Source organism: Ambystoma mexicanum, chromosome 7p, assembly GCF_040938575.1.
Source record: "Ambystoma mexicanum isolate Mex_15411 chromosome 7p, UKY_AmexF1_1, whole genome shotgun sequence".
NCBI classification, from domain to species: Eukaryota; Metazoa; Chordata; class Amphibia; order Caudata; family Ambystomatidae; genus Ambystoma; species Ambystoma mexicanum.
This window is the reverse complement of record NC_090939.1, coordinates 9,684,888-9,697,462: the sequence shown is the minus strand read 5'-3', so window position 1 is coordinate 9,697,462 and position 12,575 is coordinate 9,684,888. Positions and strand designations below refer to the sequence as shown.

Here is a 12,575-nt window from a genome sequence, read left to right as displayed (position 1 = left end):
CCTCCTTGGTCCACCTCATTGGCTTGTGCCGGTCTTCCTGTGCTGGGACCTTTTTTCGGGGCTGATTTGCAGCAGTGTACCACCAGGGCCGCCTTCCTTGGTATGGGAAACTGCCATTGCCCAACAAACTGCCTCATGTGCTCCTCTGGGCCGTAATGGGTCGCCTCCACTCTAGTGTCTGTTCTAGGAATACTTCTGCTAGATAACTTGTTCGATGAGTCTCTGGAACCTGTCTTTGCGTCCATCTAAATCCACATCCGATGCTGCTTTCTGGATGGTGGTTCCACTCCTAGGAAGACAATTGTTCTATTTTGGGCTTTTGGGGTCGTTGTCAAGTCCCTGGGTGACCGGACCCCTGCAGTTCGCCCTGTAGAAGATCTCTACTTAAATGGTTGTTTAGCCTGGACTTCATACCCCTGGGCCTGTGGGGAGGGAGTGATTCCTGTATTTCTACTCGGCGCTTCCCAATTGCCCCTTGTAGGAGATCTATCCAGGCGGGTGTCAACCTTTCGCTAAAAGCCCTATATGAGTACAATAAAAAAATAAACTGTTATTCCTTTCCCATTGACTTAAATTGGGGGGGGGGGCTAGGCCTTGTTTGGCTGTAACTGCTCTTGGGACCTGGCCCAGGATCTCTTCAAGGTGTCTTAGTTGATTTGGTGGGTGGGTCGTCACCATCTGCACCTGTGGGGTAGAACTTGGATCTCCCTGGCTTTTTACCCGATCAGCAGCACCGCTTACTGACTTTGTCCTGTGTTCCTTGGGGAACTTTGAAACATACCAGTACTTGGCTCGCCAGTGACGTTTTTCCTGGGATCTCTCTTCATCCTTAAAGTGCAGGTTCAAAGACTACAAAATACAGAAAAAATCGGGACCACGTGCTAAAATTCTAGAGTCCTGCATTACATTTCTTGCTTTATAAATTACATTGTTACTGTTTCCCTTGTGGTAACTATTGTCTGCTCTAAGATTTTTTTTTTTTATGAGTCCTAGTGACTAACACGGTTTGATTTATTATCTTGTGTTGTGCTCCCGATAACTGCATTGTTGTCCAGCCTTAAACTAATGCCCATTGCATTGCCTTTGCTATTGTGTTGCTTGATGCTTCATGGATAGATTTGCTTGCATGTTGATTATGCTGTAAATAGAAACTCATTTTTTTTGTATATTTTTTTTTTTAGGTGTCACGCTTTTGCTCCAGTCTCTATTTACTGTTTGTGTATTTGTAGAATCAAAAGGGGGGTGACTACCTGAATAAAGAAAAAAGAATTGGGTAAAATCCCAAATTCACTGGGTTAGATCTCAATTGTTGCCAAACGTTCACAGGGTTGGATCCTTTATGCTGCATTTGTACTGCTGTTCCTCCTCCTAGCGCTTTCGTGTCCCAACATTCTTCCGGGAGGCTGTGTTGCCTTTCCTTTCAGGTGAATCCAATTAAATTGCTAATGCAGTCTCTAAGGATTATGGGAGCTATAGTGAAATCATTTGTTCAATTCAGGTGACCAAGGAAAGCGCCAATTTTCCTGTGTCAAAGGGGCAGGAATTAATTGTGTGGCAATATTTGGTACTAATCATGACTGTTAACTGCAATGTTTTGCTGAGTCTGGGTTCCCTGGTCTCACCACCCTCCCCTATTTAGACGATATTTATAGGACTCATCACTGGATAATGGCATTGTATGTTAGCTGTGGGGCAAAAAGTGTCTCAATTGACGATTGTTTTTGTACATACACTGGTTCATGGTTTTTGTGTGCCTAAAGTGCTTATTGTAACCTGATCGATTTTATGCGTTACTTTGTGTTTTTTTTCAGTATACGGGCCAGTGTTGGGTGTTTTTGAACTGTGTAGAGTAATAGACCACCCTTGCCTCCTGAAGTTAAGCCTGGCTGCTCTGCCTCATTGCTGACCTTTTTATAGGCATTTGGCTTCCCTTTTGGTTGAATTTGCTCTACCATTAGGTTAGATGGTTGCATGGCCCCTCTTAAAGGATTGTTGAGAAATCTTCCTTGCACTATCCATATGGGCTACTAAGACGCATGAGAAATGAAGGGTAGCAGTGACTGGGGTGAATCAGTGGAGGTTCCTCTAGTCCCAAAACGAAAGTGTAAATATGGTGTCATTCTGTAAAAAGTTTGGGGATCCCACAAAGTGAGTGAGAATGAGCCGCAAAATGGAATTCAGTTTTATCAAAACCAAGCTACTAGTTAAGTAACACTGCTACCAACTGGAAACACTTGACACGCAGGAGTGTGGATAATATCGGGGTACATTATGTGATCTCCTTGAGAAGCCGAAGGATCTCTATGCGTGTGTTCACACACTGGTGTCCCTGGTGAGGCCTCTCCAGGGAATACATTTAAAAGAAGCAATGAATGAATAAAACCATGACTTGGGCCCCTCCATAGAGGTGCAGTATGAACCCAAAGCTGCTGGGCTTGGGCTTCGTCACATTTACTTTCCTATTGCAGTCCGTGATCTTTTCCTTAACGTCATTCAGATGTTCAGCTTGGAACCCCAGGGTAATTGCAGTACTCTTGTACCACCAGTGAAAGGGTGTGCCCTTGTGCAGAGCTGAAAGCCTCTAAAGGCTGCAGAGGGATGTTGGAGCCTCTGAACAGATTGTGGATAAAATATCTTCCGTCACGTTCTCCACATAAAGAAAATGCTCTACTGCACATATAACTCTGAATAGGATGTGTATGCAGAAGTGCTATTCTGTAGGGAAAGGACGGAATCTAGATGTTGCAAGGTCATGGTGCAGGTCAATCTTGAATTTCCTGTTTTGCTTTCTGTTCACCTTCTTCAAATAGTCTAATTTTGTGATTTCTCTGTAGGTTTGTGTCTCAGCTCCTTGTTCTTCCGTGGGCTCCTGATCTTTTAGTGTCTAGTTCCGGGGTGAGTATGAAGGTTCCTGTTGTGCTGTTTCACTTGAAAAGATACACAAGCAACACAGAGGTTTAAGGGCACACGCCGGTATATGACTAAATTATAAAGCTACTCAGGGAGAACTAAAAGGGATTTGAGTGAAAAAAAGACATTGTAGCATCCCCTTTGGGTAATTAAAGAGACTAATACAGGAAGTCACAAGAGACTATTTGCGATTATATATTAGACTGGTACTAGCAGTACCCTCAAGAGAGCGGAGTCATTCTCCTGACCCGGGTTAGTTTTCTTAGTGGTGGGGTCCGCGTAGGGTAGTTTGGGACGGCAGACTTGTTTCATGGGACATACACGACTGACAAACAAGCAGCTTCATTATTAATATGGGAAGGGACTACCCAAAGACATGGGGAAAGTTAGGCCTTCACTTTTATTTTAATAAAGAATACATTGTGTGTAAGTAAGGCATGGTATCAACAGTAAGACGGACACAAGTGACCACAGTTTAAGTGTGTTTATTCAACTTCAACAAAGGTATGATAAACTCCTATCTAATCCTAAATCTACAGACTGGAGCAATCTACGACCATCAAATAGTAACGCAGTCCTAGTGGTGTCTTGTCAAAATATAAGGGCCTATACTAAAAAACCTATTGCCAATCCTTACCTCTAAATACAAATAGTGTGGGGATAGTGTTTATGAAAAAGAAAGGTGTTCACTAAAATATGTCAGAATGTTCAGGCCAATCTCTGGCTTCTTTAGCACAAGGAATACAGTTCAGTCATTGGCATCAGGGCCATCTGTGCACAAGTCTTTGCCTCTGTCTCTTCTTTCATAGGGCCTGATATGCCAAAACAAACGAAGTTATTTTCCTCTTACAAGTACTCAATTCAGGTGATTCACTATTTTACCCGGATCACCCTCTTCAGGGGTCAGATCCTCCTTCACAATGGGAGAAGAGGAAAAAGGAGCGAGAACAGAGACCATATGGCGGCGGGGGGGGTCCATAGGCCTGGAGAGGGAATGACCGAGTATGTTGGTATGGGTCTGTCTGGAGGAAGCACTGGTAGAGCAATAGGGAGGCCTGGGTTGGAGACCAGGATGTCCCTTTTGAACTTCTTCCTGCCAGACTTGGTGAGAGAGATAGGATAGTCGATAGAAACACAGTTTGAAAAGATAGGCTAGGCATAGAGTATCATAAGGGGTGCGGGAAGGAAAGGACGGGATAGGGAGAGGTGAACCCAGGCAGGGGAGAGGGCATGGGAGATTACGTAGGGGGGTCGGCGGTGAGACAGGAGGGGGGGAACACGAAAGGGAGTGGGGGCACAACAAAAAACACGAACAGACCTACAAATCCGATGCAGTATAGAACCAGAAAGAAGAGCATGGCTGGAAGGCTCATGAAAGTACCAGTCTTCCTCTGATAAGGTCAAGGGCACTTCCCTCCTTGCAATCCTTTGTTCTTGGCATCTTTCTCCCTGTATTGAACTGCCATCTTGGAACTTCTGCTTCCTCGTGAGCTCTGCCTTGCTCGGTGTGCTTTTGTGGTCTGCCTTTTATTCGTGTGGCGGGGGAGTGTGATGAAGTCGGGTGTGTGTAATGATCAGTAATTGCCTGACCATTGTATTGGAACCTGTCAGGTATACGACTCGGGTGTTAGTCTGTTTTCTTTCACAGTGAGCTGTCCATGAGAAAGTGTTTGTGTCGGAAAGTGGGGAGGGGGTTGAGTTCCTAAGTACTCTGCCCGGTAAGATGGGGACAGGGTGTTTCAGGGAAGTCGATGCCACGTCTCGCCGTCCAGTGTCCCACTTTGACTCCCTGAAGACCCCTCATCCAGGTGATCCTCATGCACTAGTCCACCCCAGGAACTGGATCCAAAAGCGATGGCTGTGTTCTCGCCACCTGGATGACCGATCCCTGGGAATAGCGGGTGAGACACCTTCAGGTTTCTCGCATGTCATCCGCGAGTCAATGTCTTTCTTCTGACTTGACACAGTAAGTAAATTAATGCCCTAACGATGGAACCAAGTCAGAAGTGAAGTCTCCTAACTTTAGGAGTCTTTGGAGGGAGGTTCTAATTTACTTGTGTTGGGGATAGTTCAAAGATGATCTTCTACACAGTTACTGGGTAAGTAATTTTCAGAATCGATGACCAAAAGGCAGTGGAATGGAAGGTTGGGATACAAAGTGACTGGTTCCCAATGTTATCCTATGGATGACAGGTAGAGACAAATGCTTTGTGTTTACTTAACCAATCAAGTCATCTGGGAAAAGGCACAGGGGGTTGAGTGGGGGGGTTGCTGGAGGTTGCTTTTCCCACCATTGGTTTGTTTTCCTGCTGTTGGTTTTCCTGCCGCTGGTTAATTGAAGAGTTCCCAGGAGCAGTGAATTCTTTCTGTTAGGTCCAGATGTAACGCCTGGCGATTAAGAAATGCAAGATTCACTGATGCAGGTCTAGACTAGTTAGTCACACTAGTCCAAGGGCCGAAGCACCCCCCATGGTCTTCGGAAATCGGGTAGTAACAGGGCTTCACCAAGCTAGACGCAGGAAGGGATGCTAGGCCTCTTCCGGAGTCTTTGGATCTTCAGTGGCCTTTTTGAGGCATTCTTGGCTCCAACGTTGACCTGAAGAAATGGCTGCAGAGCTGCTCGTCTTATCCAAAATTCAGCCTAGAAGCAAGTGCCATGCCCAAGCCCACTAATGGCAAGGATCTGCACCATTCAAACAGCCAGTATATCCAATCGGGCACAACTACTGTTTTCTCATTTTAGGGAACTAAAACTAGAACTAGTAGTACATTAGAAATAACGCAAACAGCTTGTCTTTAGGCATATATAAAAGTAACCAAAAATCCCAAGTGTAAAAAGCTAGGTGATGCAAAAGTATCCCCATTGCACTGTAAGTTGCTGTGAGCAATGTTATAATGGCACAACAGTGAGAGGAAACATAGTAACCTAGTACTGCTAGTCTGAAGGACTGATCCGATTTTCCTATAACAAATGACAAAAAGGCCAGGGAAGTGAAGCTGAAGGCTTTACTTCCCTTCAAAAAGTCAAAGGATATTGCAATACATTGATCTCCACCCACAACCTTTAGCCTCCAATCTGGCATCATTCATCAAAGTCTAAACGCGTAATACAACAGTTGCAATCCATATCATGGGAACCAAACTATATACTGGTCACACGGGATGTCACATCCCTTTATACTAGTATCCAACATGAAATGGGCATCCATACATTACATTTTCTAAAATCACGATCAATCTCATATCCTTCACAAAATAAGATAATTGAGATGCTGAAATTCACATTGAACCGCAAAAAATGGTTTCAATTATCAAATTTATCGACGGCAACCATGAACGGCAATGGGAGCAAAATGTGCCCATCCTATGCCAACCTTTTCATGTGACATTTTGAGACCGGGAATGCTTGGGGACATCCAGCCTTCACTGAAAACAGTGTTTTGGGTTCGGTACATAGATGATATTCTCATCATCTGGGATGGTGATAAAACATCCTTGCTAGAGTATGTCAAATATCTCAATGATAATGTAACGCTCACCTGATTCCCGCAGAGGCGCCGGTCTTGACTGGGTGAATGCCGTATCTTCAAAGGTGATGTGTAACACACGGTTGGCTCTTTGGGCTGGACCTCTGTGCACTGTATGTCTGACTCGAAGAGTAAGATGTCTGCAGATAGAAAATATGGGATTAATGAACTGGGGTTATTGGGTGCCTCTCTCCTCTTCCCTTTCTCTTCTCCTGTAGAACCCCAAAGGTTAACGCCCTCACCTTAGGTAAGTGAACGCCGAGCTCTCCATCTGCCTCGGGGCAGGGTGCCGTAACCAGTTTCTTCACTGGATAAGGGTGCAGGCCTCTTGACCTCAGAGGACTGCTGTCCGTCGTTAACTGCACGAACGGTAAGTTCTGGGCACTTCAAATGTCTTAAAAGTCTTTTGTAATGATATCTCTTGTTTTGCAGGGTTCCGGCGATGGCGGGCTGATGAGAGTTGAGGATCGAACCCGCGTGAGGAATAGAAGCGCCTGGAAGCACGTAAGTAAGCGCTTGTAGCCTGCTTCACGATGCGCACTAACTGTCCCTTTTATCTTGCAGGTACAAGTTCGGAGCTTTAGAGAAGCTGAAGGGTGCTGGAATACCCACTGGATTCGGCGTGGGAAGGAGTAATGGCACGTGAGTAATAAAGTTGCCCAATGTCTTTAAACGCCCCTTCTTTTGTCTTTCAGATGCGGGATGCAGCGCCGAAGGCCTCCGGAGCGTGCGAAGAGCTGGTAAGCTTTTGTCTTTCAGATGCCGGAATACAGCGCGAGGCGTTGGTGACAGCCGATGGACCAGGTAAGAGATGCGCTGCCACTGAAGACCGTAGTGCTAACCTGTTCTTTTTTTGTCTTTACAGGTGCTGCTGAAGACTGGATTCCAGGATGGTAAGCCTTTGTTCCCTTAGGCGCAGGATCAGAAGCAGAAGACACGATGAGCGTTCTGCTGCAGAGAATGCAGAATAACGCAAAGCAAGATTCATCCATCGGGTGTGGTTTAAATAGCCTCCTGTAGTGCTTAGGTGTCTCCTTCCACAGCCACGCCTAGGTAAGAAAAGAGTTCCTGCTTTCCAGAAGAGTTCCAGTGTTCTGAACCTAGGGAGTGGCTCCTGCCCCACCCAACAGGAAAAGTAGTCCCAAACAGAAGAGGATCAGGGGTTCAACTGGCAAGTAAGTAAGCAGCATGGTCTGCTGCAGGTAAGTCCACCCAAGCATTATGAGCCCAGGCGCTTCTAGCGCTGGGACTGGGCATCTTTATGAGCCTGGTGCCACTCGTGCCAGGACAGGGTCCAAAAGGTCCCAATTGGGACTGGCTGGCCCTCGGAACCGGGGTTATGGGTCTGCTTCCAAGAGTCGGGCAAGTCCTGATCTTTTGGAAGCAGAGATCATGACAGCTAATCAATACAATATTAACCTAACCATGAATGAAAATACAGAAAGAATCAGTTTCTTAGACTTGGAACTTTACGTAGAGAAAAATTAAATCCACACAACCTTGTTCATAAAACCTACAGCTGGCTATAGCATCCTTCACGCAAATAGTGAACATCCCATTTGTAGAACATCTTGGAATCAAAAGCACCCGTACAGGTAACGGTGAATTCTTAAAACACGCAGACAAAATGATGGATATATGTAAGCAAAGGGGCTACGATGAAAAGAATCTCAAACACTAATTTAAGAAAGTCAACATGAAAGACAGAAGGGAGCTACTTATTGACCAGTCCAAAGTCCCCTCTCACGAAACATATCGCAAACTAAGAATAATTACCAACTACAGTTTGGATGTACATAACATAGAAAAAACCCTAAAAAGAGATTGGCATACCATAAAATTCGATCAGGACATCAATGGTTTTTTTGGATGAAATGCTGGCATTGATGTTTCTGAAGGTACCAACCATTAAGAGTGTAATTAACACAAGCTTTATCACTCCCATTAAAGCTAAGAAAACCATCCAGTCAATGTGGAATCGCCCTCCTCCGCAAGGTAACCACAAATGTGGTAACAGTAAAATTTGTAAACGGATGATATTTGGGGGGGGGGGGGGAGGGGTTGGGGGAAAGACTATACAACTACCAAATGGTAAAGTTAAAAAGATTTTACAGTTTATCAACTGCAACACGCAATTTATCTATGGCATCAATGTCAGTGGGACCGTTTATACATTGCAAGTACTATATGGCAATCCATTTTAACATGAACACTTAGACGACGACCTTGACCAAATTTCCTTTTTTGGTATAGAGAGAAAAAGCAACTATTGAGAAGGAAAGAAGCAAAATGGATAAATGTAATGGACACCTGTGATACTGGTTTAAATCAAGGTAATGAAATGTGCAACTACTTATAACATACAGGCAAAATATAGATTAACTTCGAGGGGATTGGGTCCTCCGACGTATTCCATATCTATGACATGTAATCACCACAGCTGTGCTGCTTCGGAAACTTTTCCGGCGTCTGCGTCCTGCGTCGATGCGCCAACGTCGAGGACCTCGTCCGACGTCATCCGATGTGATAAGTAGGACGCACGACGCCCGTAGCCTCAGTTCCGTTTTTCCGCGAACGTGTTGCTTCGTGTTTCTCGGTTCTAAGCCTCGACTCTTTGGAGTTCTGTTCTTTCTGGTTCTTCGAACCTGTTCGTTTGTGAATTTCCTTCGGCGATGTCTTCCACTTCGTCTTCAACCCCGCGTCCGGGCTTTAAGAAGTGCGGGGAGTGTGGGTCCAAGATGTCGGTGACTGACTCGCACGACGCCTGCCTCTGGTGCCTCGGGGAGGCCCACGATACGGATGACTGTATCGACTGCCAGTCGCTCACATCCAAAGCCTTACGTGAACGTAAGAAGTTGTTGTCGGTAGGTCGGGTGTTCAAGCCCCGGAAGTCGAAGTCGGCGGGGCTTTCGAGGGGTGACTCTCCGCGTCATCGTCGGAAGTCTCGTCGGTCTTCTTCTAGGAGTGGGTCTCGCCACTCCTCAGCCTCTTCGAGGAATTCTCGGAAGCGCCGTCACCGGTCGCCTTCCAGGTCCTCTTCCGAGGATTCTGCACGGCACGTCGGTTACCCCACCAGCCGTGCGACGCCGGAGGAATGGGCTTCCTTCGGGAAGAAAATGTTGGCGATTCTTGAGTCGCAGGGTACTCATCCGTCCGTGCCCCCGAGTGGGGTCGGCCGTGAGAGGTCGAGAGACTCCGCTCGCAAGAGTGGTCGGCACGAGTCACGGGAGCGGTCCCGTTAGGACAAGGAGGCTCGTTCTCGCCGTACCCGTTCCAGGTCCCGGTCCTCGACGCGTTCGAGACCGTGTGCTCCTGTGAAGTCTTCGAGGAAGACATCGACGTCTGAGGCGTCGAGGGCGTCGACAGGCTTTCTCGAGGCTCCGGCTTCGAGGAAGTCGTCGAAGCCGTCGACGATCAGGTCGTCGAGGGACACGCTCGGGGCTCCGGCTTCGAGGGCTGTGTCGACGCCGCCGATACTGGAGGCGCTGCATCTGACGTCGACGCAGATTTCCTCGACGCCGATCCTCTCGGCGCCGTTGCCGGTTTTCTCAACGTCTGCGCCGATTCGCTCGACGCCATCGACGCCTTTCATGTCGGAGGTGCCCGTGTCACGGGTGTACCCCCTAGGAAGGCTCTGGTTAAGAGCAAGTACTCTCGGGTGCCTTTTCGCCACCGGGAATATATTTCAGAGCCGGATGAGGATTCTGATGGCCTGGTTCCTAGTCAGGTGCCAGATGACATTGTCTCGGGCCATAGTCAGTTTGACGATTTGAGGCAGTCACTGCATGATGCCAGTGGACTGGACACCTCTCCGGAGGTGGAATTTTGTAGGCCTGAGCCTGGCTCCCACGCCGATTCCTCGTACCGGCGCCTTATGGCTAGGGTGTCTGAGTATCTGGGATGGTCTGCTCCCCCAGGGGAGTTTGTGCAGGATGATCTGACGGACCTCCTTGATGTTGGTCCCCCAACTGACCCGGTACTGCCGTTCCATAAGGCTTTACAGAGAAGGGTGGCGGCGGCTTGGACTGCTCCGGAGAGTCTCCCGGCGGTGGGCAGATCCTTGTCGCGTAAATACCGTCCAGCCAGTAGCGACCCCTGCTACTTGACCAGGCACCCCACTCCGGAAAGTTTGGTGGTGCAGGCGGCCACGGCCCCGGCAAAGCAGGCGTCGTACCCTACCATCCCTCCTGATAGGGACGACAAACGTTTTGATGGCTGGGCGAAGAAAGTGTTTTCTTCTGGTGGTATGGCGCTTCAGGCGGCCAACTCCATTTGTGCCTTGTCACGTTTCACGCACACTCTGTGGAACTGTGTTGCGTTAGCGGCTGAACATATTCCCGAAGGGGATGAACGGGATGGTTTCCTTGCTATGGTCCAGGATGGTAAGGATGCCATGTGTGAGTCCGTTCAGTCGGGTCTGGACTTGGCTGAATGCGTCAGTAGGTCCATGGCGGCGAGCACTGTGATACGCAGGTCTGCGTGGTTGCGGAAGTCGGGGTTTGCTCCTGATGTGCAGTCCCGGCTCCTCAACATGCCCTTTGACGGTGAACACCTTTTTGGCAGCAAGGCTGACGAGAGCCTTGAGAGGTTGCAGACCTCAAAAGCTGCAGCGAAGTCGTTGGGCGCTGCAGTTCGCCAACCTCCGCCTTTTCGTCCTAGGGGACAGCAGTGGAGGGGTGGTTCCTTTCGCTATTACTCGTCCTTCAGTAAAGCGAGAGGAGCTGGCAGTCAAAGAGGCCAACGCAGGGGTACCAGAGGTGGACGACAGGGTACCTGTGGTGCCAAGGCCGCTCGGGCAGTTGCCTCTTTGCCCTCAGGTAACGCCGCAGCCGCTCCTACTCAGTCATGAGGCCAGGTCCCATGGTTCGCCGGTTGGGGGAAGGCTGGCGCAGCATCTTGTAGAGTGGCAAGCCATTACTTCGGATGTGTGGGTTCTGGAGATCATAACCCACGGCTACTGTCTTCCCTTTCGGCACAGGCCTCGCGACAATCCACCGGGGAACCTCTCTTTGAAGTGTCCGGATCTGCTCCTTGCACAGGAAATTCAAGCCCTGCTGGAGAAGGGCGCTATAGAACTGGTGCCTGTAGCGGAGAGGAACAAGGGATGGTATTCCCCTTATTTTTTGATTTCCAAAAAAGACGGGGGATTGAGACCCATCATGGACTTGCGCGGTTTGAACAAACTCCTCAGGAAGGACAAGTTCAAGATGGTCACTCTCTCTCTCAAGTCCTCCAGGCCCTTCAGCTTCAGGACTGGTTGGTGTCACTCGACCTCAAGGATGCTTACTTCCATGTGCCGATCCATCCCAAGCACAAGAAGTACCTGAGGTTCGCGGTTGGCGACTCGCACTTTCAGTTTCGGGTCCTGCCGTTCGGATTGACCTCCGCCCCGAGGGTTTTCACCAAGCTCATGGTGGTGGTGGCAGCGCATCTCAGGCAAGGGGGGATTCACGTCTACCCCTACCTGGACGATTGGTTGATCAGGGGGAGCTCTCCCGAGCAAGTCCTGGATCATCTGTCCGTCACCTGCCACTCCCTTCACAGGCTGGGCTTCTCCCTCAATTTAAAGAAGTCCCATTTGACGCCAACACAGAGGCTCCAGTACATCGGAGCTGTGCTCGACACTTCCCTGGGGCAGTGTTTTCCTCCCCAGGTGAGGGCTCTTCACATTCAGCAGATGGTGCACAAGTTTCAGCAGGCCCAGACGCTCCCAGCGTTCGAGATCTTAAGGTTGCTCGGCCTCATGGCATCCTGCATTCTTCTGGTGCCAGAGGCTCGCCTGCGAATGAGATCTTTGCAGTGGGCACTCAAGACGCAATGGTCGCAGTCCTCCGGCAGGATGTCGGACCCGGTTCAGGTGCCGCCCTCGGTCGCCCAGGACCTTCTGTGGTGGGCCGTCGAAGGCAACTTGATGAAGGGGGCTCCATTTTGGCTTCCCTGGCCGGAGGTGACAATCGTGACGGATGCATCCCTCACGGGATGGGGAGCTCATGCCAACGGGCTGACAGTCAGTGGTCGTTGGTCTCTGTCGGAGTCCAGACTCCATATCAATCTGTTGGAGCTTAGGGCCGTCAGGCTAGCCCTGAAGGCTTTTCTGCCGACTGTGAGAGGAAAGAATGTCCTGATCCTGACGGACAA

General features: G+C 48.8%; 1 protein-coding gene across 4 annotated transcripts in view; it reads left to right on the top strand.

The window, feature by feature from the left end:
• Nucleotides 1–12,575, top strand: part of WDR4 (WD repeat domain 4) — a 210,759-nt gene that overhangs the window by 104,118 nt on the left and 94,066 nt on the right. For all 4 annotated transcript variants that reach the window (XR_011283383.1, XM_069635657.1, XM_069635656.1 and 1 more), the window contains exon 6: nucleotides 2,835–2,895. Coding sequence is in view for 3 of the 4 variants with exons in the window: in XM_069635657.1 (XP_069491758.1) it covers nucleotides 2,835–2,895 (61 nt within the window). In the remaining variant the exon portion in view is untranslated. The remainder of the gene's footprint in view (nucleotides 1–2,834; nucleotides 2,896–12,575) is intronic.